Source organism: Sturnus vulgaris, chromosome 25 (genome assembly GCF_052056855.1).
Source record: "Sturnus vulgaris isolate bStuVul1 chromosome 25, bStuVul1.hap1, whole genome shotgun sequence".
Classification (NCBI taxonomy): Eukaryota; Metazoa; Chordata; class Aves; order Passeriformes; family Sturnidae; genus Sturnus; species Sturnus vulgaris.
The window spans coordinates 2,552,100-2,579,850 of record NC_142267.1 but is presented as its reverse complement, the minus strand read 5'-3'; the positions used below and the strand labels follow the sequence as shown (position 1 = coordinate 2,579,850).

The 27,751-nt window shown below is 46.1% G+C and overlaps 1 protein-coding gene across 1 annotated transcript in view; it reads right to left on the bottom strand.

Annotated features, from left to right (window-relative positions):
• SKI (SKI proto-oncogene) overlaps positions 1-27,751 on the bottom strand; it is a 97,219-nt gene that overhangs the window by 5,368 nt on the left and 64,100 nt on the right. Inside the window, exons 3-6 of the mRNA XM_014883950.2 lie at positions 3,801-3,926; positions 3,218-3,333; positions 1,458-1,738; positions 773-1,074 (exon numbers count right to left, since the gene is read on the bottom strand). Of these exons, the coding sequence (XP_014739436.1) occupies positions 773-1,074; positions 1,458-1,738; positions 3,218-3,333; positions 3,801-3,926 (825 nt within the window). The remainder of the gene's footprint in view (positions 1-772; positions 1,075-1,457; positions 1,739-3,217; positions 3,334-3,800; positions 3,927-27,751) is intronic.

The following is a 27,751-nucleotide window of genomic DNA, read 5'->3' as shown; positions in this document are numbered from 1 at the left end:
TACTTTTAAATACACAAACTAAAACACAGATTTACTGGAACACAAAGGAATTAAGCAATTTGCTCAGGGTAACTGAAAAAAACAGCATCAGTGCTGGTTTTGTGTCTCCCATGCTTAATCAAACCAGGCCCTTGTTTACTCCACCCCATGGATTCCAGCCCCAGCTTGGGAACACTTCCACACCAAATATTCAAAGAGGACACACAAATCTTCTACGTTGGCTTCCTCTTCTATTTCTCTGCACCCTTTTTACCCCAGCTCAAAGAAAAGCCAGTTCACCCATCACTGTGCTCAGTCCTGACCTGCAGCCCTGCCTGACCACGGATACAACTGATGGATCCAGGATCTCCAGAAATAAGGAGCTGCTTCTCTGACTGAAGCTCAGCAGTGTGGCCAGTGGGATGCCTGACAAAGCCCTTACTTCAGCTGTGGCTGTGTCCCAGGAACACCCTCCCTCACAGAGCCTTTAAAACTCCAGCTAAAGCCTCCAGAAATGTTTCCTGTTCAGTGAAATGAAAACAAAATAAACTCTGCTGGACTAGAAGATTTTTTCAGTAATGAAAAGATGTTGATTTTGGTAACCATGGATTTATAACCCAAGGAAAAACAGGTGGCAAGCTTAAAAACGTAGGACTGGGTCCTGTGCTTTGGTTTCCCGGCTGGATTTACAAACAGAGCCCCAGCAAAGGCTGTTGCTATTTGGGAAAAATGAGGCAATTCCTTTTTCAGAGCTCCCTGCTGGGCTGTACCTGGCAGGGCAGGGCAGCCTTACCTGGTGCAGGCTGCGCTTGGCCTGCAGGGCAGCGTTCAGCTTCTCCTCCTGCTTCACCCTCATCTTCACCACCTCGTGCAGGAACTTCTCTTTGGCTTCTTTTGTGTCCAGGCCACTGTCCAGGGCCTGCCTGAGGTGCTCCAGCTCAGCCTCCAGCCCGCTGCTGTGGGGGTCAGGGTGTGTGGCCACCTCGTAGGAGCTGTTGACAGGGGCCGGGGGCTGCATCCCAGGGGAGCTCATGTCCTTGGCAGAGCTGGAGGAGGTGAAGGATGGGGAGGAGAGCGAGGATAAGGAGGAGGTGACTGGAAAACAGAAACAATGAAAATTAATTTTAAAATGTCAAAAATTAAGACATAATTATATACAACTCATATATATATTATGCAGCTCAAAATGTGCTGTCCCTTTTGTACAGAGACAATAATCAATTTTAAAAACGAAAGGAAATTAAAAACCTACTCATTTTATACCTTGATACTTGAAATATGATGAAAATGCAACCTTGATTTAAGGAACTGAGTTCAATTTGTTTGAATTCTGACTGTACAACTCATGTCACAAAGGCACCATTGAGGCACTGGGCTTCCAGAATTCCATTTAAACCCCACAGAAGCTGCACGGGAACTCCAGCAAAACAGCCCAGCCCAAATAAACTGACACAAAGGCAGCCTTAAGTGTCACTTACATTCTTCCCTGGTTTCTACTTCAATCTCTGCTTCTGACTCCTTGTCCTCCTCGGGGGCGGTGGCCGTGGTGGCCGTGGTGGCCGCGGTGGCCGCAGCCTCGGGGACAGCCGTGTGCTCGGGGCCGTGCTTCCTCTTCCTGGGCTGGGCAGAGCCCAGGGACTCGCTGCTCCGGGACACCACGGTGGCACAGGGAGGGTTGCTCACGATCTTCTGTTGGGCTGGAGGGGCCAGGGCCACGTTGGGAGCCACAGCGCTCTCAAAGCTCTTGTAGGAGTAAAAGCTGGTTCGGAGGAGGAGGCAAAAAGGAGAAAATGGTCACAATTCCTGGCTTTGGAGAGTTTCCCCATCCAGTGTTCCACTGCTAACGTGCACAGGAATGGCAGTGAGAACTTGCCCATGGTACTGGTTAGTGTTTTGTCCTCCCATCACAAGTGCCACATATCCTAAGAGCACCAAGGAGATGAGATCTCCCAGAGCCTAAAAAACAGCCTGAAGCTGTTTCCTCCTGCTCTTCATGGCATGGTTATTTTACCCAACTGCACAGCTGGACTTCTGTCTATCCACAAATGTTTTGTAAACTCAAAACAGCACTTCCTCAAGGAAAACTATGGAGTGGAAAAACATCTTCTTATGCCTCTGTGATTCTGACACACCTGAGTGTCTGTGTGTAAAACCACAGGTACAACAACCAACAAACCTTTGGTTAAACCTTGGTGTTAAAGAGGAGCAATAACATAACATTAAATACATGGAATTTTGCAAAAAGCAGAGTGAAGACTTTGCAGCTTCAATTCAGCACCTACAACATGATGTGGCATCAGTTAAAATTTCTCCTGGAGCTGTTGTAGGTGGGGTTTATCCAATACTGAAATCAGCCAAGTTTCTCACAGGGATACCAAGGGCACTTACACCACCTCTTTCCCTACCTAGTTTAAAAATTATGATATGCTGATAGGCTTTTCCCCTTCTATTTTCTTTTTTTTTTTTTTTTTTTTAAATCAATCACCACAGCTTCTAAGAAACTCTTTCATAAGGGCAGCACAATATGTTCTCCAAAATATTCCCTAAAAACACCTGGTCACTTGAGTCAAACTTTCCAAAGAAATCATCACCCTCAGGCAGAAATCTGGCTCGGAGGTTTTTCAGACTGCACAGCTCCAGTCTGGCACAGGGATGTCGAATTGCCCCGACACTTTCTGCTCTCAGTGTGACACCGAGGTCCCACCTGCTGTGGGTGACTCACTCAGGGCTGCTCCTCTCCAAGAGCAGAGCATGGCCTCGCTGTCTGGACGGGTCTGACAAGCTCCAGAGCCAGGACCCCCCCAGGGCCAGGGCACACAGAGGCTTTGGGGAAATCTCTGCTGTCCTTCGGCCTCGCTGGCACTGTGGGGATGGGAGGGGACGGAGCTGTGCTGGCAACAGGGAGCGGCTGCAGGTACCACGGACAGGGGCCTGGGAATGGCTGCATCTCCCTGACCACTGCCCCAGCACAGGGACTCTGTCTTCCTTTCAGCAGCAAAGCCCAAGACCTCTGATGCCTGTACCCCCAAGTACAGTCCTGCACCCCTTCACAGCAGCCTCCACCTGACACTTCCATGGCAGGTGTCACCTTTAACCCCCCTGCGCGCACAAACCAGCAACACCTTTTTGTGTTTCCTTTCTGCAAACGAAACCCCTGCAGCTGCAAACGCTCTGACTGAGCATGGGGACAAACCCAGAGCCCGCTGCCACCCCCAATCCCGTGTCCCTGTGTCCTTACCTGTCCCGGATGAGGGCGGGCAGGTGGCTGGAGAGCTCCTTCTCGCTGGCAGACACGGCGGGGGACCAGGGCCGGAAGGCAGAGAGGCGCTGCCGGGGATGGACACAGCCGATGCTCTGGGGACAGGGCAGGAAAGGAGTGACTCCAACAAACCTTTGAAACAATCAATCACCACAGAGGGGAACTGCGCCTTCCCAGGGCACCCTCAGTTATCCCCACAGCTGCTCCCCACCGGCCACGACCTCCTTGCTCAGGGGTTCCACTGGCAGAGGGGAGCTGCACTCGTGGGTTTTGTTGGGCAACAAATTCTGAATAGTTTACAGGGATCACAAACAGCTCCTGAGCCTTGCAGGATTCCTGTACCTCAAAGGCACAAGGGAATTCCTTACTTCCCTGTCACAATCCAGGTCAACGAGCACTGGAGGGTGACAAGGAATCCGGGGGGACTGTGTAGGAAAAGGATAGAAATGTTACTAATTTAGAAACTCCGGGCATGTTCTTTCCCTCATTTTCTCCTCTGGTTTCAGCAGAGTGATGCTTTGTGACAATTTAATCTCTTGATTACAAAATATTCAACAATCACCTTATTCGATGAACTGGATAAGGACCGTAACCAACTGGACTGTTTTTCCTTCTCAGTAGAAGCTGGAGATTGGGAAGCAGAGTCATCTATTTTGGGCTTTTTGGAAGCAGGAGGATCTGAAGAGACCTGAAGAAAAGGCAGGAAAAATGAAAGTCAGAATTCTTCATTTTGCAGTCAGCTTAGAAACAAGTTACAAGGCAGAAGCAAATTTTATTATTTAAAAGGAAGAAACTCTGGGTGTTTTTCTTCTTTTTCAAATGTAAGCCCAAACAAAGGAGTGCAAACAAGGGACAGACACAGACTGTGACATAACACACTTCACTCCTTCATGGGAGACACTCAGGTCAAGTGTGCATGGCACAGGAGAGATGGGCAGTGATCAAAGGGAGACACTCGCTCCAAGCTGCAGAGAACTATCGGCCTTTTATGATTTTTGCATGCAGAAAGGTAAGTTTAATGTGGTTGCTGAACTGGAAAGATTATTTTAAACGAGAACAGAACAGACTTTGTTATTCTGTTTGCAGTGGTTGTTATGCCGATGACTTCACTACCCCACAGCTGCAGTGGATTCTGGGGGTGCTGCCAAGAGCTGCTTTGCCTTTTCCACAAGTGGCTCAGCTTGGCCCATAAATCATCCTCAAGCATAAGAAAGCCCTTTGGCAAGCAAAATCCCTTTCCTTCAACACTGTGAAGGAATAAAATTCCTATAGTCCCAGCGTGGCTTGCAAAAAAATTGGTAACTACTGGTTTAACTGGTGCACTGGGGATACCAGCTGGAAACCCTGCCAGTACAAACACCCCTCACAGCAGGGAGGGAGAAGGTTCTGGACCTTGTGCTGCATCATGACCAGAAACAATAAAAGAAACATCCCACCCCGGTTTCTGTTCCTTTTTCTGTCTTTTTGCAGTTCCAAACTCTCCACCTTTCCCCATTCCCACCCAGCCTGGCTCCCAGAAGGGTGGCAGAACCACACTGCAGTAATTCGTAATTGCTCATATTTGCATTCATTTGTTTCATCCTTTCACTTCACCGTGATTTTTGTGGGCAAACAAGTGTTGATCCAGGTGTGTCTGGAGAACCCAGGGGTGGCAATATCCTGGTGTCCTTCCCAATGACAGAAGGGATCTCATTCACCAATGTCCTCTGTTCTAAAAATCAGTCCCCTCAAGGCACCTTCAGCTGGGAACTCAAGAGGCTTCTTCTCCAGGTGATACTGAACTCTGAGCACTGTGATTTAAATGATTTACCTGAAAAGCACTTGCAGAATTGTCCAAATGCCCTTCTCAGGACTCTCTACCCAAGAGCCCTCTAACTGCACCCCATTAGCACCTTGATTAGGAGGAAATTACAGCCCCGTGTCCATGCAGAGCCTGCTGCTCCCATGGGAGCAGGGCAGATGATTCCCCAGCCCATGCCAGCCCGTCTGGCAGCACCCCTCGCTGCCCTGGGCAGCCCAGTGTGCCCAGCAACGTCACCAAGCCAAGCCTGGAGGGCTCAGCACAACATTCCCTGGCACTGCAGAGCTCGGGGCAGCTTTCCATACGTAGCAGATGAAGGAGGATGACATGGGGTGTGTGTGTGTGTGTGTGTGTGTGTGTGCAACCCCCAGGACAAAATTAGCCCATGCCAGTGCCAAATTCCAGCTCCATGGGATTTGCAGCAGATTCTTTGGGCACAGCTTCAGGCTTCCCCAGGGCTGCCTCCTGCCCAGCCATGGCACTGGCCCTCAGACCCAACTAGGAAAAGGCATTGCTGAGCCTTTCTGTAGAAAACACAGGACAATGCACTGGAAAAGATTTGTTTCTGCTCTCGGAGATGCTGCCTGTGCAGAATTAGTGACAGCATGAGAAAGGCATTTGGCAAGTGACTCCTGATCCCAGCCCTATCCACTGGGGATGGGGAGCTGTGTGGGGAGGGGAGCTCGGGCTGCAGGGTGGGGAGGAAGGGGGGCTTGGAATGAAAAAGGCAACAGGTGGCAAGACTCAGCATGGAACCCATCCCTCCCCCTGTCCGTCCTGAACATTCTGTCCAGGCGGGAACGGGCCCCCAGCAGGACCAGCACCCCAAGCACACCCAGCTCTGCAAATGGGGAGCAGGGTCAGCCCTGGAAACCCTAGAGCTTCCAGGGGAGAGATGTTTCAACAGGATGATCTCGTTTGCATTTTTAAAGGAATCATCTCCAGCTTTCTCCACTGTTCCCCTTATTTCACCTTCAAGTCAAGGCTGAACCAAGGATCCAGGAGGCTCTGAGCACAAAACCTGGGAAATGCTGCTGCACTTCCATGTGCAGAAGCCTGTGCTGATCGGGAAACACGGGGAAAAAAGCAGCAAAGGAGGGGTGTACACGGGGGAAAACAGGGCTGTCCTCCCCCAGAGGGATGGAAAGGGGACAGAAAAGGAGGGGCTGAGCAGAGCCTGCAGGTTTTTCTAAGCTGAAGTCCTCTCCCAGCCCTGGACACTCCTGAGAACTCAGAGCTGCCTGAAGTGGAGCAGAGGACTCAGGGCAGGGCAGGACACAGCGTGGTCTGGGAACTGCTGTGGTGACTCCTCCGATCTCCCCTATCCCACCTGGGTTCCAGGGATCATCTGCTGGTTGAGGCAGGAATTTGCCTCTTTCTTGGTAGATGCTTTTAAAAACCCACCCTGGATTTAGGCTTCACTTTAACAACGTAAAAATGCAACAATTCCAGTAGTTTCTACTACAGGAAGAGACTCAGATGTGGAACAAGACAAACACTGAGCATCAAATCTCCTCTCCATGTGACTCAGCCATTACATCCCACTCCAGGACAGATTCCAGGCACCAAGATACCCCAACTCTGACACTTCCAGCCCAGCCACAGCAGCCAGCAAATCTTGGTACTGCTTCAAATGGGGATGATTTGTGACAAATAATGAAACCCACACCAAGCTGCAAAAGAAATACTGAAAATCTGATCTATTTTTTTTGCCATCTTCATAAATGATTTATTAAACACTTGAACAAAAACTCAAGAAGACTGAAATAAATATTTCCTTATTTCCTATTCATTTTTATTTCCATTGGAGGCAACTTAATAATGTGCTGTCAAATGGGCTTTGTGCTGGGCACAGCCACTTGTTAATAAACATTTTCTCCAATCCACAGATGGAAGAAACTTCAGGATACAAAGTGGGCCCAGAACTGCTTACATGAAATATTTACTTAAGCTTTGGGACTGTTGGTTTCTGAAGCAAATTTTAGGGAAAAAGAGATAGAGAAAGATTTATACAGTCACTAAAAAAAGATTTCAGAGGTACATTCCAAAGGGAAATTTGGGCCTGTGAACTTTGCCAGCCATTTTAAGGCAAACCGAAATTAGGCGGCTCAGCCTGGCCTGCAGCCAGCCAGGGCCACATTTGACATGTCAGATCAAATTTTCTACTTCAATTAAGTATTACAGTAACAAACCATGAGACCAGTGGAAAGAATTTTTGACCCTCTCCTTCTCAGGAAGACAAACCTCCCCCAGAGCTGGGGAGCAGGAGCAGCAGTTGCAGGTCAGGCACCTCAACAACACTTTTTGCTACAAATGCAATGGAAAATGAGGCCAGAAAAAATTCTTGTATTTTAAAATGTGGGAGCGCTCACAGGTATGATTCTTGGTGCCCGAGTATTTACCAAAATACAATTCCTGAATAATTCACGTTTTTCCCCCTGTATCCCAGTGTCACACACCTGGATTGAGCAAAGGCTTTGCTCCCTCCTCATCCTGTGCTACTCTGCCCCAAACCCACGGCAAGTGCTACTGAAAACTGGGCTGCTTTTGCCTTGTTAAAAATGGAAACATCAACAACACTTAGAAGGCCTCCATACCTGTGCAACTTTTAGCTTGGAAATGTACCTTCAAAAATCAGCCCATGCTCCAAATCCTCATCTATCACCCTTTGCTGATAAAATCTCCCCAGACTGGGTCTGAGTTGGGCAATAAATCCCAAAACCTGTTTAAAGACAGAGATCAGGTAGAACAGGGCAGTGGCAGAGGTTTATGTGCACTGGTCACCTTTCCCAGGCCAGGGGTGACTGCATTTCTGTGCTGCTCTCACTGGGCAATCCTGCCTTTGGCTTCATCTGCTCCTTTAGGGAGGGATGGGAAATGTGGGCCCCAGACCAGCAGGAATCCTGGCACATCGTGTGGCATCTTTAGAAAGAAAAGATTTAATGTCTCCAAAGTTACTGAGCTATCCCAACACAGAGAAATCTGTATTCCAACCTCTTGAAAAATTAATTGGGAAAATCCTGCGAGGCTGTAGAATTCCGTTTTGTATCCTTAATGCAGGTGTAAATCAGAAACGATTCCACTGGAAAACCCAGCAGCTGGAAAAGCAGTGATAAGCAGAGAAAATAAAAACTGGGCTGTAAATCTACAGTGTCCTCTCATTGTGCTGCTCATTCTCACCCGGGGAGCCCAGTTACACCCTGAGAACGGGTGGAGCTTCCTGTCCCATCGGATTCCCCGTCTGGGTGCAAGAACTCAGCCACTTTCTCAGCAGGGCTGGGCTGATGCAAACCCAGAGAAACCCAGGGAGGTTCAGCTGGTGCCCAGACGTGCCAGACAGCACAGGGGTAAAACTACACCAGAGCAGCACCCCCTGCACCCCAAGGAGCTGCCAATCTCTATTTCATGGTGCTCTGAACTCCAGAAAATATCTGCATAAGCCAAGGTTGAGCAATCAGTGTCTGAGCCCTGTTCTTGCTCCACGAAGGGCACGTTGAGAAACACAAGTGGAACTGAGAGGGAGAACTCCCAGGGTCTATTCGAGGTGGCTTTCCTGCTTCACTTGTGTGACCACAGAGCAGTCACACCCAGCTGACAGCAGACAGAAAATGGGTAACACCACTGACCCATTTTGAAAGGGTGCCATGACATTTATCTCCTGCTTTTACTTGGAACAGAAGGATGCAGTTTTATTTTAAGCCCAGTGAAGTCCTGGCCCTGAGTGGTCACTCCTCCTCCAGGAGCACCCAGGACATTTCTTTCAGGCTCCTGCTGGCACAGGGATTAAGAAGTTCCCCAGCTGTGTAAAATGGCATTTCAGAAGGAATGTACCTTGACCAGTGACAAGGATTCAAATCTACTCCTGGAGGTTACTGAGACCACAATTCCCACACCTGGGAACTGAACTTGGAATTTTCCACGTGCTGCTTTCAGGAATCACAGGCCTGAGTCTGAGAACAGGCTGAACCACATGAGAAGGGAGAGGGCACTGACAGCTTTAAGATTTCTTTCACATTTCCAGTTAAGATCAAAATTTTAAATGTCCAGTGGAGAGGTTTCTTCCATGTGGGAAAAGGGCCCTTTATCCACATCCTTTAAGCCTCCAGGAGCACGTTGCCCATGGCCAGAACACTTCTTCCTAAAGCCTCTTTGTGACGTGGTCCAGAAGTGATTAATAAGGTATTAGAGGTCTTTGTAAGGACTGCACTTTCACGTGGATTAGAGGAATAAATATATTCAGGTACAGATTGAAAGCTGGGGAGGGTTGTCTCCATAATAGAAAAAGCTAAAAATAAAGCTGTGCCACGGAGCTGTAAGAAGATTTACTGCTTGTCTACTGTAGATATTTAAAAAAGAAAAAAACCTACCACACTGCAGTGTCAGTTCCAGGGAGCGTATGTAGCATTTGTTTTATTTTTCTTTTTTTTTTTTTTTTTTTTTTTTTTTCTTTTTTTCTTTTTTTTTTTTTTACAATTTTGGTTTCATTGGGCAGGAATCCAGACTTTCCATCTTCCCGTTTTTCGCTGCTCTGGTGGAAGCACAAGGACTCATTTTCCCCTGTCATTTTGGGACGTGTGATTACGGGAAGTATTTGCTTTCTATTCCTGCCTTCACAGCACATGCTGGCTGCCAGTGTGTCCCCCCGGGGTGACCTGGGGGGAATCTCCACCAACCACCGGTGCCAGGCACAGGCAGGGAAGGAGCTGTGGAAAAATCCCTCCTGGACTGCCCTGCTCTCCCTGCCCATGGATGAGCCTCAGGGGCTTTGTCTCCTCCTCAGAGGGAGCAAAGGGCTGATTTTTCAATGCAAACACACCTTCCCAGCTGGTCTGGAAGAACTGGATATAAAGAGGAGATGGTTTGGTCATGTGGCTGCATGGGAAGTTCACCTTAAAAACCTGGGAACTGAGTTTTTCTCACACCTGTGCAAAAATCTTTAATTTCTATGGAAACACGTCCAAAATTTACAACAGCAGAAGTGAAAAGGGATTGGGCTGTTTTATTTCAGACACCATCACAGTTTAAAGCAAAGTCCTGCAAGTACCCTTTGATGAATTCATTTTGTAAAGGCAAATTTAAATTATTTTCTAGAACACTCTACATAGCCCCTGGCATAAGTCATCATCCATTTTCAAAGCTTCTTGGCCAGCATAAAAGAAAGAAAGAAAAAAACCCGTTTTCTCTCCTGTCTCAACATTTCTTTCCTTTTATTCCTTTAGCACAAAAATTAGGCCAGATGACATCTGCTGATTGCACTTATCCTTGGGAGCAAACACAAGGCATTTCTAGCAGGCTGTGCCACAGCAAACCCAGCCAGCACCTCCCAGGCACACCCCAGAGCCACAAACTTCAGTGTGAAATGCAGGGAGCAAATGCAAATCTTTTCTGTTTCTCACACACTGGTAAAACTGCTGGGATTCCCACTGGGGACTTCACTGCAACTTGTGAACTTTTTCCCAAGTTCCATGAAGCTTGGACATGATGAAGATTCTACCTGGAAACCTGCACTGATAAAAAATGGCTCAGCCAGCTCACCTGCTGTTTAATCCCTGATCTCTACAATTATGCTTTTAATTTACTGTTCTCCTGCTACATCCATCACGTGGAATTACTCTTTGATATAGATGTGGATCTATAAATCCATACAATTCTTCAAATCTTCTACAAATAATGACTTCTTAATAGCCATTCTCTTGGTCTCAAAATTCTATGAACCTTTAGTAGTTGCTCACAAAATCCGTATTTCCCATTCAGAGTGATTTTGATTCCTCCAGAAATCCCTCTGCTATGGGCAGAGCACAAACACCCTCTGCCCGGATGGAACACTGAAATAAGCCAGACAAAAAGGAAAAGCCATATGTGAATGTGGCTACCTCAACTTCAAATCCCTCAAATGAAGCACCCTTGATTTGTTGAATTTTTTTCTGGTAAAGAAGCCCCTGCAAAGAGCTGATCATTTGTTACATGATGTGCTTGCCTTTTGCCTCTTGGCTGATGCAACTGGAAGCCTCTTTTCCACTGGCTAAGAGTCCTGTTTTGCCCTTCCAGTGGAAACTAAAAGTTACAGCTTGAAAAGAATTCCCTGCCCTGTGGTTTGAACCAAAACAAAACAGCTCAACTCACCCTTCCCCCTGGCACAGTGTGCTGGAGCCCAGCACAAAGCAGGTCAGAGGGGCTGAGCAGAGGGAATGGCCCCTTTTCATTGGCAGCAGCTCCTGGGAACTCTGGGATGCCCTGTCAGGATCAGGGGAAGGAGAGAGACCAAGGGAGGGAAACATGGGCAGGGATCTGGGTCCCAGGAAAATAGGGAACACTTCTGGCACTGGGAAAGAACCAGGGGGAGGGAAGTGATGCCATCAGGTTCACAAAAGCAGAATTTCCTCTGTGGGCAGACTTGCTTTGCCCAGTTTGTGGGGTCACAGTTCTGGTAATTACAAAGCCCTTTGTGAACAGAATTTTCTCCTCGCATTTTCTCTGCAGTGCACTCAGGCTCCCTTGCTGTAACTGCACTCAAGTTCCAGCTCCAAACTCTCCCAGGCATCTGTTCCTGGACTGTGGAGATGTCCACCCTGCCAGCCAAGAACCTCAGTTTAGTCTCCAATGTTATATAAAAGGATAAGTATTCCCCTTGTGACTTCCACTAATTCCAGCACAGTTTAGGAAGCCAAGAAAGGAGAGAGGGAGCTCTAAAACTGATAAAACTGATGGGCTTTTGATGCTCTTTTGTCAAACTCCTCTGCAGTACCTGACTATGGAGCTGCCAAGCTCCAGAGTGCCCTGATTTGGGTGTCCCCCAACTCCTCTGCAGAGCTCCCTGGGACACAGAACCTGCCCCTAACTCAGCTGAAGAGCCACCAGCACCAAACCTTTTTAATTCTGGGAGGAAAAGCAAACAGCACAGAAAACAGCCAAGTCAGTAACCAGCCTTGATTTAACAATTCTCCCGGTCCAGCTGAAGAACTCACAGTCAGCCCTTGCCCCACTCACCCTCCCAGCACATAATCTGCTATTTCTGCCAGGCTGGCTCTGCTGGCCTGGCACATGTGTGTGAGCGTGTGACATTGCTGGGGAAGGCAAGGGACAGCTCCTTTTGTCAGCCTAAGCTGGGACAAGAGCCTGAGGACATTCCCAGGAATTACCTCAAAGGATGAGGAGCCAGTGGAGCACATCAAGCACAGCCCCCACGTCTGCACTCACACTCACCCAGATTATTTACAGGGCTCCTGCTCTGCATCCTCAGCCTCCCGCTGCAGGAAAATGCATTTTAGCAGCACATCTGGCTGGCTGCAGGGTCACTCTTTGGTCATACAGAATAAAAACTGCACAAAACAATTGAGATCCTCAGGCTGCAGAAAGGCAGCACTGCCCTACATTTATTCTTCATTGAATTTCATTTACTTGAGATGACCACAGGAAAAGCTTCAGAATATTCTGGGGGGTTCAGTGTGCAAGGAATGACAGGACCTGGAGCCAGGCTCTGCTGTGGAGCCCAAGCACAACGAGGTGCAGGGAAACAACTGCAATTATCTCCAACACCTTCACAAAGTCACTGTAACATCACCACAGAATCTGAATTTTCTGCTCCACCAAGTGCCCAATGCAGTTTTTAAATCCAAGACTGCTTTACATAAATATCAGTGAAAGTCAATACACTGGCCATGGATTAATAGTTACAAATCCTATTAAGGTTACAAGGCAGTGCCATGGAAAACCCCCAGTCCCAGTGGAAAAAAAAAAAACAGAGCAAGGCCTCAGATATCTAAAAACTCACACCTTGAGTCTTCCTATCAGATGACTGAAGAAGAGGAGTAACCACATAGTTATTGATATTTTAGGTGCCAATGGCATTAAGTTACTGAGCAAATTTAATATCCTTCAAAGGAACTCAGTTTTCAGTCAAGCACTGCAAGAACGCACTGAGGAGTAACTTCCCCATGCACAGAAGAGAGGAAAAACCGAAATTCTTTGCTTCCAAATGTTTTGAAAGCTGCAGACAGGCAGATGCTTCCCTAAGCACCCGAAAACCACGGTGCTCTGCAGTTCTAAGAAAGCCACAAGAAGCTCATCTACTTTAAGTAACAGTTATTACTCCTGAACTGTCCCCAGAGCTCCCAGGATAAAAAGGCAGACAACCAATTACAGTCTTAGACTTCCAAAGCTTATTTTGCTGCCTTTAGAAATAAGCATCACATGCTCTTTCCACCAGACATCGAGTTAAGGGGGGGTTAGGGGCGGTTTAAGAGGTGAGGAAGGAGGAGGAGGAAGAATGAAGGAGAGGAGAGGGCCCTTGAGTTTGCTCTTTGTGCCAAAGCCAAGCAGCAAAGCAGCTCTGCTGTGTCAGGAAGGGTTTGCTTTGGAGGAACCTTCCATGTTCCAGTGAGTGATTTATCTAAACAGAGTTAATTTTAGCCACCATGCTGGAGTGATGTGCTCAGAAAAGGATTTTTATCCTTTAGAAGGCCTGGTCGCCTTGAGAAAAGAGAAACACTTCCAACAGTTACCAAAAAATTCAAATAACCGAGCAAAATCACAGGGTGGGATTGCTGGGGTGTCCTGTGCAGGGCCAGCAGCTGGACTTGGATGATCTTTTTGGGTCCCTTCCAGCTCAGGATATTCTGTAAAAAATATCTCCTACACTGGGATGTTCAACATGAACACCATCACTGAAGAAGAGGCCTTTAGCAAATTGTCTTATCCAACTGACAGAATTTTGACAAAAAGTCCACCCATTTCTCTCCTTTTTCCCAACATAAACTCACCTTTTGACTACAGGTAGGAGATCTAAGAGGAAATGCCCCGTGTATGTGAATATGGAGAGAGAAAGACACAACATTTCAAAAAAAACCTACTTTGTGTAACATCAAATGAGGCAGCAAAAGATAACTTGAAGGGAAAAATGGAAGGGGAATAGGATGGACAGGAGGGGGAAATCTGGGACACTCCAAGAAGGCTTTCAGTTCTTGTATAACATGATAGAATTGAAGCCTTTAGGGGAGAACTGGCTGAGCAATACTGAGAGCAGCATGACTGGGCAGCCACATGGGCTGTGTCTGCTACAACTCTATTAACAGGAGAGCAGAGAGGGAGGCTTGGCTGTGCACACTCCACATCCACCAACCAAACTCCTGCTTTCCCTCCCCACTGCATCCCCTCTTCTGGCCACAGTGACAATGTGGGGGCTCAGAATGCCCAGAGCCCCCAAAAGGGCTCCACTGCCACCCCAAACTCTTCTACTGAGACCCCCCCCAAGGCACTGCCTGGCCCCAGCTCATCCTCACCAAGCACTCGAACCTCTGATTGCCTCTATTCACAATTAACAGGCTTTAAACACAGATTTTTAGTGCTGAACTGCAGAATTTAGGCCCAGCTTGGTCGATGTACAAGTCCTGTTTGTGGTGCCCCAGCAATAAACACGATGTGAGCTGGGCTTGGCTCTCACTTCTCACTTTGCTGTTACAATGCAAGTTCTATTCCACATCCCCATTCTGTGTGTGTAACGGGCCTGACCCCTATAAAGATGGTCAAATAAATATCTGGTGACCTCACAAGTATGAAAATAAGCTTATTTGAAAGAAAAAGTATATCTTCAGGGGGTTTGGCAGTAACTTTCAATTATTTTTAATTGCCTGGAAAATTAAAGTAAGAAAATAGTGTGGTATAAATGTTAGGGTACACTATTAAGCCGTTTTCATAATATCTTAGCCATAAGCTTAACAGACAAAAAAGGTTTTTTTTAAGCCTAGGTCATCTGTTCAATATGAATGGCCTGTCTGTTCCCAGACTTCCTCAAGGGGTAACTGAACTGAAATATTCCATGATAGAAACCAGATTCAGTTTGACCTGGTAGGCAACGAGAACTCCACAGAACCTTCAAGCTTTGGGTTTAATTACAAACCACCACGGAGTCTGGACTGCAGCCCATGATCAGAAACACAAAGAAAAGGGTTGAGGGAAAGTTTGGAGCTCTAAATGCCATCCCTTCCCCCACTTTCCTTTGCTTAAACCATGGGGTGGAATTTTTTCTTATTATTGTCAACAAAATCAACTTCCAGACTGCCAAGTAAGCAAGATTTCCAAGGTATCAATCTGAGGCCTTTCCCTCTTTCTGCTTGTGGATTCTGCTGTCCCAACACTGACACTACACCAAACCCAGCATGGGGACCAACACAGAGCTGATTGCCAGGCTTCCAGGTCTCATACTTGATTTTCTTCTTTTGTTTGATACTTGGAAGCCCCAAACCCACTTGGGTTGAACTTTTCTAAGGCAGCCTTTAATGCAGTGACTGACACACACAAGGCTTTGAGAGGTTTTGGAGGTTAAAACCATCGTGAGCAGCTGAGCCCAAATGAAACCAGACCTTACAGAAAGCAGAGGTTTGTGGTGTTCCATATCCTGGGCAGAGCAGAATTGTGTTTTGGCCATAGGAGTGATATAAACTGGCAGTAAAAGCCTGACCTTTAAGTCTTAGGTGAAGGAAAAGCCTGAGTCAGAGCCTGCCTGCAGGAGAGCAGACGCTGTCACATCAGTGGGAGCTGCAGGGACGTCACTGCCCAGTGGCACTAAAGGTTCACAGGCTCTGCAGTTCAGGGCTGTTTTCATACATCCAGCACACAAGGCATGATAAATAAATAACAAATCGGGGAAGGAGGTGGTGTGCATCCATCTAGAACAGGGACAGGAAATCTCTGTCTGATGCCAGGAGCTGAAGTGAGGGTGGATCGTGCACAGAAGGGATTTAAAAACCATAGGCTGAGTTTGCAGGAAATTGTGGTAACATGGATGAAGGGCTCAGATCTGTGGGGTGGCAACAGAAATGTCAGATATCTGCAGTCAGACACAAAATCCCTTGCTCCTGGGAGGAAGAAGAGAACTCCCAGCCGTTTTCCAGAGGACAGATTTGGCACAAGGTCCTGTGCTGCTGCTCCCTGCAGGGCACTGGGTACTCCTGGGCCACTCCATCCGTGTGTGCACCACATATTCCAGAGCAGGGCACTCAGTCAGGTGCCTGCACTTGCTACAGAGAGACAGGGATGAATAGCAGGAAGATGTCTGTGTGGAAAAATGGCCTGACAACTTCTAAAAAGAACCAGTGGCAACCCAAGCAAAGTATCCACATCAGTGTCACTCATCACGCCAGCACAATCTGTCACATCCCAGTGAAGAATCCAACAACAATGCAGTCCTGGAGATGGGTAATCCCAAGGTTTGCTTTGATCTCTGGAGTTCCCCATAAGGATAATTTAACCATTCTTACACTGCCACAGCTTTGCTTGCTTTAAAGGATGTCTAAAGAAGCACAGAACTCCAAGAATAAACTGCTGTAAGGATTTCACATAGCTGCAAATCAGCATTCACTGATGTGTCTCCTTCACTGAAACACCAAAGGAAAAAAGCACACGAGTCAGGCATGAAAGAAAAATCTGAAATTAGACTGATCCCCTCGTTCACTTGTGCAACCCAACAGAAAAGGAGAGCCTGGACAAAGTAATGGATCAGTTACTGTTACATCAGGAGTGAGATGTCCCAATTAAAGCTTTGTATTTAATTCATTGCCTGCTTTACCATGACACTGTGCCAACAGCCCCAGCCCCTAAATCTTTACCTGCCTCACATTACAATTCTCTCTGTCCCATTTTTCTGAGATTGAGTATTTAAAAGCAGGTTAACTTGAAGGTTTAACAGAATATACCTATGTCAGGTGAAGCCTGAGGCCTTCACTGGAGAGAGCAATGAAGGATCTCACTGGTCCCTTTGCCAGTGGGACAAAGTGTCACTCACTGGCTGAAAATCCCTTCTCTCCCCACGCATGGCAGGAGGAGGCTGGAGGAGGTGATGAACCCCAGAAACCAAGGAGAAGGGGAAAAGATGGGTTTGATGGAGGGATGACTCCAGGCAGGGTCGATTTTTGTCTCCCCAAGGAGAAGCACAACCTGCTGGTATAAACACACTGTGTAGTGCATTTAGCCTGAAGCAGAGGGAAGTTGACATTTCACCTGAACACAAGTGAGGCTAAGAAAATCAAAGCTCACCTCAAGGAGAGTTTTGCAGCCAGTAAAGGAAACAAAAACTATCACCTTTAGGTAGATATAAACCTAATTTAAGTGGTGTAACAGCCAAAAGCTTCAAAGGCCTCAAACACATTAAGGCAAAAATCCTTTGCAACCATCAAAGCTGTTCCATACAAAACATGAGAATTATTGTCCAAGAAATTCGGGCAGGTTCCTCCAACCAGGATATGAAAACTGCTCAGGAGGGAAAAGAACCGAACCAGGCTGCAAATTCCCCACCTCTGCTGAACTCTGACAAAAATCACAATCCTGCTCTCAACAAGGCCAAGTTCAGCCAACTTCCCTAAGAAACAGGCTGAGCTGTACAGCAACAACTGCAAATGGAACAGGGAATGGGGATAAAGCAGCAAAACTCAGGAGAAGGGAGAAAATAAACATTTGAAACACCAAGCAGAATCCCAAGCCTTCATTAACAAGTAGAGATTAATTTTGTGGAGAGAAGGTGATCATTGCCACTGCTGCTCTGCTGGAGTGGGAGGAAGGAGCAGCAGGAAACCAGGCAGATAATGCCGAGCTCAGCTGTTCAGGGCAGCAGCTGTCCCCAAATCCTCACTGGAGGGAGAGCCAGGAGGTCACGGGAGTCACGATTATTTGGAATGAAGAGGGGAAACAATAGGTTGGGGCCCTCTGTCTTCTTGCCTTTCTCATGGCTTTTGTGAGCTGCTGCCTTCCCAGAATAGCTGGCTGCACTGGGGGCAGCTCAGGGGCTGGGTCTGGACAGGCCTTTTCTCCCCTGCAGCTCCACAATTTAAAAGGAAAAGTGACACCTCCATCCCCCCCATTTGTGTCCCTGGCTCCCGAGCACCTCTGCAATACCTTCAGCTGGCCAGGGAGGCAGGGGAGGCTTTAAACTTTAGCAAGGGCTGGAAAAACAGACTCAGTCCCATGAAATTTATTTTCTCTGACCCCCTCTCCTCAGCTGAATTTCTCTCCCAGGACAAAGCTAATGCCATATTGCAGGACACTGTGACAAACCTGTCAGAATCCCAGCTTTTCCTGAGCCAGGAATGCTGCTCCAGAGGGGAGTGGAGACACTGCTGTTTGATAGAGGATAAGAGAGCTTGTAGCAGCCAGAGGGCTAAAACAGAGTCTGTTAACAGTTCACAAAGTTTAGTGAACAAAAAAATGGCCAAAAAATTGGCTTGCCAAGATGTTGGCCACCATAGTAAATAACACATGATTCTTGTCCTGCCTCTCCCTGCAGCCTTGCATGACCTTGGGCAAGGCATTGAACCCTGATCCAGCCAGGGCTGCTGTGCTCCAGGAATGCTGCAAACCTGATCCCATTGCAGAAGAGCTTTAAAATGGCAATTCTTACACAATGGCAGAGTGGAACTGGTCGGGCTTAGAAGAGCTGGAGTGAGAGTGTAAACAAGGATTCACTGCTTCCTTGGAATTTCTGACAAAGGCACAGACAGAAGAGATTGACTTTTCTTACAGAATTTTTATAACCAAGGCTTCCATATCCTGACTCCTACTTCATGTGAATTTGGAGAGAAAGAGGTCTTGATTTTCGCTCCAGGATGAAACTGTTATAGTCCTGCTGGCTCAAAAGATCAGGTGAAACATAAAACGTTTAATTTAAGATTAGCAGTCAGCATTAGACATTCCTTGCCTGTACCAGTAGGGATGAGCCTGCTGAAAGCTGGACTGAGTAATATTAGGGTAAATCTGAGATCAGAGAAAACACATTTCTTATTTTAAGTGGTGTTTTCTCCCTTTTTTCTCCATACAACTTTAATATCGATCCACAGGCTAAGGATTGTTGTAGGGTGCCCCCAGAATTGTTTAATGGGATACTTCTTGTGTTATAATCTTGGTAAAGAGACCCACATGTGGATTTGAATAACATCTTGAAAGGAGATTGAGTGTGATAAGGTGACAGACAGATTGAAAGAAGATTAAAACTCATTTGATCCCCAACTCCCAGGCAAAGCACAGTAAGTCCTCCCTGTCCTCCATCCTACACACACCTGATCCCAACACTGCTAAGAGGCAGAAGGCACAAGAATAAAAACCCAACCAAAGCCAGGTTTCCCTTCTGGGACAGGTGTGATGTGTTTGCACAGTAGATGAAGGCACAGGGGAGTCTGGGTATCCCCAGGACACCCTGCTGGAAAGCAGTGCCAGTCATTCACCTCCTCACAACTCTTGGTGACACCTAAAGCTTCCACTTTTTTTTCTAATGGTATTTGGCTTGGCTTGGTTTTCTGAACTGCTGCTGCTCTCAGGTTCAACAGGAGACATGTTTCTCTAAGCTGATTTCTCTGTGGCTGAGGATTTAATCAGATCAAAGTAACGATTAAAACATGGGCTATAACCACAAGCCTTAAAGGGAGAGCTCCAACACTGAGCTCCAGCTGAGCTCTCTCCCTTTAAAATCCAAGGAGAAGCAATATCTATCTCTGGCAAATGTATGCTTTTGAAAAATCCTGGATTTTTGCTCCTTCTGGGTCACCTTTCCTCTCGATAGGGTGCGAAGCTCCTGGCAAGTACCAAGAAATGAAGAAATGCAAATGAATTAAGGGCTGCAGTTAATGTGAATGCATTAACACCACCAAGACACCCTGCAAGGTGGGTTTGCTGACACTCCCTTCACTCCAACACATCCACTGTAAACTTCCAGCACAGCTCCCTCAGACCCTGTCAGTGCTCCTGACATTCTTTCCTACATTTTTCCACTTGCTGCTTTGTAGGTCTGTGGTTCCTTTCATCCATCCAAAGACAGCACGATAGCATGTTGGGAGTGGTGAGAAATAGGATTATAAAAAATGTAAATGGAGCAGCATTTCCACAGCTCTACACTGAGGAAACCAGAGCAACCCAAACATTAAGGCCAAAAACGCCTTTTTAGTGACAATTAGTCTCAGAAATGAGGCCTAATTTTACATCATGACCTGTATGAAGAGCCAAGGAGCTGTGCCATAGATCCATGAGCCCCATCCCAGCTTCCTCCTGCACAACAAAAACAGCCCAAGTGACTCACTCGGCAGCTGAGGCTGAAGGCTGCTGGGTTCTGGCTCCTGCTCCTGTTCCCCGAGCCCAGCCAGGTGGGATGGGAATTGTTCCCAAAGGTGCAGCACAAGAACAGCTCCTCTGGAACTCTGTGGTAGCTCTGCCCCAGGAGTGCCACGGGATATTTTGAATTAATGGAGAAGTGCACGTTCCATTGGGAGTCAATATTTATTTGTTATGCCGACTTGGCAGCTCAGCCCTCTCCTCACTTCCATCACTGTGACACCTTTGAGATACCAGCTCCTTGGTATGTGGGATAACATCTTCTTCCAAGCTATTCTTGACACTCTACTCCTACTCCTCTTCTATGTGTTTAACCATTTTAAAGCTGATTTAGGTCATGACTAATAGAATTAGATACTAAAATCATGTGCTGTCAGCAGCAGACATTGTAGAGCCAGCAGGACCCACGTGGAATGCAAGTCGAGGCAGCTTCACATGGGTGGGAAAGCAGTCACATTAGTTTGTGCTTGCTTCCCCTTTTTAAATAGAATTAAAGCTGGACAAAAATCCCACCAAAACCCCCAAACCTCAACTTCACTCTTTTCGGAGCCGATTTCTTTAGTTTGCAGATCAGTCTAAACCCAAAACAAGGGGAGGTGAGATTGTCCTCAAGCACTGCTGAGGACAGTGAGGACATCGAACAAATAAATGCCAACTGCCCAATTTTGAGATCTAGTGACCTAAAGCAGACATATTTGTTTTAAAGCTAGGGTCCCAGACTTGGGGTTTGTGCAAAACTCACTGGTTCTACCTACTTTCATCTCATTACAGCCCATATGAAGAGCACATGCCCTTCTCAGGGATATTTCCAACAACTCTTCCTTGTTTTCCCAGAAAAAAAAAATTAAAAGAGCACACCCCCCTTCTCTCCATTGTGACATTTGGAGAATGATCTGTCCATCAGCTTTAGGGCAGGACTCAGAGTTACACAGGCCTGAAGGTCAGCAGCACTGGGTTTTATTCCTGCCTCTGACACTGATGTTATTTGAATGGCTTTAGGTAAATCAAATGTAAACATTAAAAAATGTGAACAGCATCACAGTTTCTGAAGGAGTTCGGTATTTTCCAGCAGAAGGCACTACAGAAACAAGACTGATGTTTTCACAGCAAACAAACCCCAAAGAACCTCCTTTTCCTTAATTCTTTAATAGGGTTAAACACCATTAATTCCAGCTGGGAAACAATTCAAGGTGCAGCTCATGAGTTTTGTCCAGTACATGTTGAACAATCAGTTTTCAAACCTTTGACTGCAACTTGCCAATAGCTGCAGAAAACTGTTGCAGAATGCATTTGTGGAAACCCCCAACAACTCTAAAGGGCTCAGTTCATCTTTCTAAATAAAAGCATAGAGTTCAAGAGAAAAGAAGATTTAAGTTAGTCTGTGATAAAATCCTCCAAAAGTGGACACTTCAAAAGAGTGTCTCTTTTTTTGCTCCTTTTCCTGACACCTCTCACACATTCCTAAGAATTCCTGCTCATTATGTTCTCCAACACTGAGTCCACGTGCCAAGTTCAAACCCAAGCACTGACATGTAAAATATGGTTATTTTGAATTGGGTTCACCACAGGTACCATCTGCTTACAGGTGTTTATATGGAGTTGCCTCTATTTGAGCTAGTTGTCCAGATTCCCTTGCAGGCAACAGAAAGGCACTTTGGGAGTGCAATTCACCCTGAGGGAGATGCTTTAAAACCTGCAGATAATCCATCACCTGGCACTGACTTAGACACCCATGCTGGAGCCAAGCAGTCACTTAGTCCTGGGTTTATCCAGGTTCACAGACAAGACTCTGCATAGAGAAATAAATGTCTGAGTATCCTCAAAACCTTGTTCAAAACCCGTGTACAAGACTGGTCCCTCTTTAAAAGGGGCAATATTTAAGCATCTTTTCTCCCAGCTCCCTCATGTCAGCTGACTGAGATCTGTTAACGTCTTAGACAACACTTTTATGTCTCATGCATAAGTCAGATTTATTTTTGTGGTGTTTTCTCCTCCACATGAAACAACAAGTCTAAAGAATTATCTTAATGAATGGTTCTGGTTTAATTATTACATTTTTCAGTAGAACAAAAGTGATCAGGTCCAGACTCACAAGGAAAGCAAGGTATATTTGTCACCATATACAGAAATTCCTGGGGTAGGAAGGAGGGAGTGAAAGGCAACTCCTTCCTTGTGGGCAAAGACGTTTTACTTGCAAATGCCTGAAACAACACCCAAAAACCAGATTACCAATAAAGCAAGTCATCTCTGTGTAAAGGTGGCTGAGCCATCATACTCAGGTTACACTCTTTGGAATGTTTTTACCACTCCAACCACACACCTGAATCATTTTACCTTTTCTGATGGGCTTATTGACAGCATTATTAAGAGGAGGTTACAATTCTACAGGAATCATCAAGGGTCTGACTAATGTACACACAGCCCTAGTGGGACACTGACACACTCCTTGTTTTTCCCTAGAAAGGATCCCACAAAAAACTCATCTCTGGGAGAGCAAAGCCACCAATCCATCCCATGGAGTCTCCCCATGGAGCGCTGAGGTTGCAGTTTTCCCTCTGTGGCCTCTGCTTCCACTTTCTCTGATGTCAGATCACATCAAAGGGACGATCAATGTTCCTGTCTGGCTCTTCCCCACCCCGTGCCAGGGCCCCCCTGCTCCATCCCCCTGGATGTGGGAGAGGCCAGGGAATCCTGGCTGCCAGCCCGAGCTCCATCAGCCCAGCACACTCTGCCTTCCCCCTTCCTCCTCCTGGCTCCTCCTCAAACCTCATGCTTAGCGATCACCACAAAGATTAAAATTTGCAGAGGTGCCAAACAAAAATAGCAGGAACACAACCTGGGTGAGGCCTTGGCTGTCTGACCTGTCCAGGTCTCACCTGAGGGGCTGAACTGCATTAACCCCTCCTCATCATTCCAGCACCACACTTGGTTTTCAATAAAAATGTTTCAAATGTACAGAACTGTCAGTTTATTCCAGCCCAAGTGTACTGTCAGCTGTATATTACTGAATTGAAATGTCCATCAGAAATTGGAGGAAAATCCAGATTTTTACCTGTCCAAGCACACAGAGATGAGTCTTTCATTAAGACTCATTAAGTCTTTCATTTCAATGCTTTCATTGAAATACCACAGGTATTCTGCCATGTTTTGAAGCAGAAATATGGGATCAGTATTTAAATATTCACCTCTCTGATGCTGTGCTCGACTTAAATCTCATGGGAAATGTAAAGTTTGGATGCCACTCTAAAATCATGTGAGATTTAAGAATCGGTGGAAGGGAGCTGCATCTAGAAGAAAAGTCAAATATCCAAAAGTCATGCCCTCAGTAAACACTGAATGCCCAGCAATAGAAGGGATCACCTGGAATTATGCACAGATTCCTGTAGGTACAGTCCAGATGACCTCAGCAGTCAGAACAAAAGGCCCCAACATTGTGCATAATACACCGAAGCAGGAAAGGTAAAATTTTTCCATGCAGAATATCAACTAACCCCATGAATCCGGTGAACCAGAACTCTTTAGTGTAAATTATCACCCCCAAAAGCACCTCAGCCTCCCCTGAAAAAGGCTTTGAGCAGTTTGGTACTTTAGCAACACAAATTCATGGAAACACCTCACGTTCCTAAATATTTTGTAAATCTGTATTTTTAAACAATTCTAGATTGGCCAGGAATTTCTGCAAAGAAAATAAAAATGAAATATAATAAATTGCTATTTTCACTGTTACCACTCCACCAACACAAATGCCGGTGTTTCCTACATGCTCAGGGAAAATCAGTAATCCCATTTTCAGGCTGGACTTTTCCCTGAGCATGTCACACATTTCATTTCCCATTTCACAGGTTCTCTCTCCATCTCTCACCCACGTGTCCAGCACGGATCTCTCTGCCTGAATTATCCCCTCGGTGCCACAGCCTTGGGCTTCAGCACAGCCACCACTCACGGGATTATTTCCCCATTTCCACACGGATTTCAGATCAGAGGAAAGCACTGAAACCCTTGCTCCACAAAGGAGCAGCCACTCTCCCTGTTAAACAATTGTGCTCCAGGAGCACAAGTGCCATGAGATCCCTCAGCTCCTGTCCCCAGAGAAGAAAAGGAAATGAATTCCCAAGGTTTCTGTGTCCTGGGCACAGAGGGGAACCCAGCATCTCCCAGCATTGCTGATGGAGCAGAGCTGAACATTTCAGCTTCTGCCAGGAGCCCCCAGGACTGCCAGGGCAGGGCAGGTGTCTGTGGAAACACAGAAACCACCAAATCTCCAGGGAGGATGGACGGGAGAGGAGGAGGGGAATTATTGTGGTTGAGAAAAGGGAAGGGGTTGGTCGAGAGAAATGCTATAAAAGCACCATGACGACAGAACAGGGTGATGGAAAGGTCAGTCCCTTTCAATAATGCTCTTTTTTCCTTGTCCAAATGAAATACTTGGCCACGTCCACCGGCAGAGTTCAGCTGGAGGTAAATGACCAGACAGGGGGGCCATAAACTGTCTAGAGATGATGCTGTTCTGGGGGGGCTGCCCTGCCCTTCCTGCCCTTCCACCGAGGCCATTTCCACAGCAAAAAGCTCCAAAACTGCCCCAAACCAAAGGTGCTCTTGTGCAATCCCAGCCCAGAGCTGGGCTGGAGCTCCAGCCTCCCTCCAGGCAGGGGAAGAGCTGAGCTGGAGCCCGTCCTGAAGGAGGATTCAGGAGTGAGCACGAAGGGATTTTCAATAATGAGCCGGTGATTAATCCTGATAGACATGCAGCCCTTGGAATTGCTTTTCAGCTGCTACTGGTAGGTGGTCAAATTATACCTTTCCATCACATTTCCCACTATACTGCACATCTCCTCAGTACATTTTCTCATGAAGCACTGGAAGGATCCAGAACAATTAAACCTAACGACTGAGTAAATCCCACTCCTTTTTTTTTTTTTTTTTTTTCTAATATGAAATCATTCTTTCTAGTGCTTTAGGAAAATAAATGTAAGCTCTAGAGCTCCAAGTCAGTATTAATGTACCAAAATGGTGCATTGTAACAGGAGATGCAACACAAAGATTTACTGTTTCCCGGAGAGGGTGCTGGAGCCAGCTGAACGGTCATTGAAAGTTTTCAGCTATGCATGACAGGTGGAAAAGCTTTCAGGGAAAAAAAAATAAATTATTGTATAGTGACTAGTTCTGATATTATACAAATGAGAGCATTTCCTGCCTATCACAGCCTTCCTTAAGGCTGGGAGGTGTTTTTTTCGCTGTTATTTATTCACTGACAACTGATTTATTTCTTAATTTATTTCCTAAGAGCACAGGAGTGGTGGCACATAAGCAAATATGTCAGGGAGCAAATATACAGCCCAGACATATATCCCTGTAAGGCCAGGGCAGCTCTGCATTCAGTGATTCAGCTTCCCCTTCACCACTATTTATGTATTTACAGGAGCTAAAAGTCTTTTATCAAAGCAGCTCCTGTAAGGCAAATCCAAACCCCATTTTACTTGCAGTAATGTGTTTGCTTTAAAAAAGGGGAGGGGGCAGAACACTGTCATCAGTTCTTACCTCCACTGAGCAACTTGGTTTCTATTTTATTTATCATCAGTTTTTCCCCTTCATGCACTCCTTTGGAAAAACAAAGCAAAACAAAACAAACCTGGAGTAGTTCCTCTCGTCCCAAGTTAAAATTTAATATGTATGACCTGAGCAGCTACAAAGAATATGCAGAAAGTCTTTTTTTTTTTTTTTTTTTTCCCCTACATCCTAAAACTTCAGATCATCCCTGGCAAATTCTCTCTCATTCCTGTCCCCAGTGATATCAGATCTTCTTTCATGGTCACTGGTGAAAGGGAGGGAGCTAAAGGGATGCTTGATCCAGGATTGCTGGCGTTAAAGACCAATAATTCAAAAAGATTTAACTTTTTCACCAAGAATTAGAGGAAGTGCTGAACAAAAATGAATCACAGGGCGTTGTCGTTATTCTGCTTGGAAAATTTATTTACAAGGAACGAGTAAATAATAATAATAAAAAAAAGAAATGTTTTATCTGAACATTAAGTTTGTATGGCAATGCTTAGAGTTTCTAGGTTTACAACCTGTTCTTGGGCTCTTATAAGTTTTGCCATTAAAAAAGCTTTAGGAAATGGCTGACAGCTCTGCTCCCTTTATTTTTAAGGCACTATCACAGGGTGCATTTTCATGCATATTTTCCATCAATACAATTTTATAATCCGGTTACAACCTGTGCAGAAGGAGCAGTGCAGCTCGACAGGTATTTAAGGAACAGCATTAAAATTTAGGGATGTTTGGATGTGCTGAGCAGGAAAAAAAAAAGAGGGGGGGAAAGGCAGGGACTGAGCAGAAGAGCACAGGCAGTAATTATAACAATACCTTGTGCCTTGCTGAGTGTTCCATAGCATGACTCATTAGATCCTAACAATGCCTGGGAGATAGGAAGTGTCATTATCACTGTTTAATAAGTGGGGGGAAACTGAGGTAGGGGGAAAAAAAAAAAAAAAAAGAGAACGTTCTTGTCCAAGGTCACGCAGCAAACAGCCCCAGAACAAGCAGGATCTCATTTTCTAACCCCCCCAGCCCTGTGTGTGCCCCCGGGGCAGTGACCCTTCAGTGAGGAATCACTGATCCCCATCCCACAGCATCCTCCCTGCTAAGGCTTCATGAAGAGATCACCAGAATGGAAAAGAATTTGAGCTGTTAAATTACATAAGTGTGTAGTCACCACCTAGCAATGGAGAAAAAAGGGCTGGATATTTTCAGTTACAACTAGATTTTCTAAGCAGATGGCCAGAAGAACTGACGTCACTCACATTCCAAATTACAGAGCTGCTTGAAAGCTGCTCCAGCGTTAAGGATGCACCAGGCCTGCCTTCTAAGTCAGTTTTTTCCAAACCCCTTTCTGCACAGAGATCAGGAGGGGTTTTGACACCATTTTTGCTATGCTGTTGAAAATCTGCTCCTTTTGGGACACACCTGTCCCAAGCTCCCTCAGGGATGCTCACATCTCCTTTTCCTGGAATGAGGCCCCAATTCAGGCTTAGCTTTTAATGCTTTACCAGGGCCCTCACAAATCCTGAACTTGGGAAGTTTTTTAAGTTTCACTGAAAACTTCACAGAAGGAACTGTTCTCTAACACTGACTGCTCATATTTAACTCATCTGATCAGCTGGATTTTGGCTCCAGATGAAAATCTCAGCAAACACAGGAGCCCAGGCAGGGCAACAAGACAAGGGGAAAAAAGGAAGCAGGAAGTGCAGACTTGTCTGTTTTGAAATTTTAAATTTCATCCTTAACATAGAATCAACTGAAATACTTCAGGTCTGCTCTACTTTTTGCTGCTTTTGCCCTCTATCTTTTCTTTATAAATTTAAGAGCAAAAATTCAGTGAGAAGCCAGCAGGAACCTTGCAGCACAGGGAAGGCTGGATCCGATTCCAGGGTAAGAACCTTCTCCATCCCAGCAAAGTAAAGGGTCTCAACAAGTTCCAAAAACCCATCAATCACTGGCTGGACATTTTCTCACATTCAATGAAATGAAATACTTAAGGGGTCTACAAAGCATTTTTAACCCAAGCCAGTTCAGAGTTCTGGAAGACCAACAGAGAAAATCAGAAATATCTAAATCCCCAGTATGAA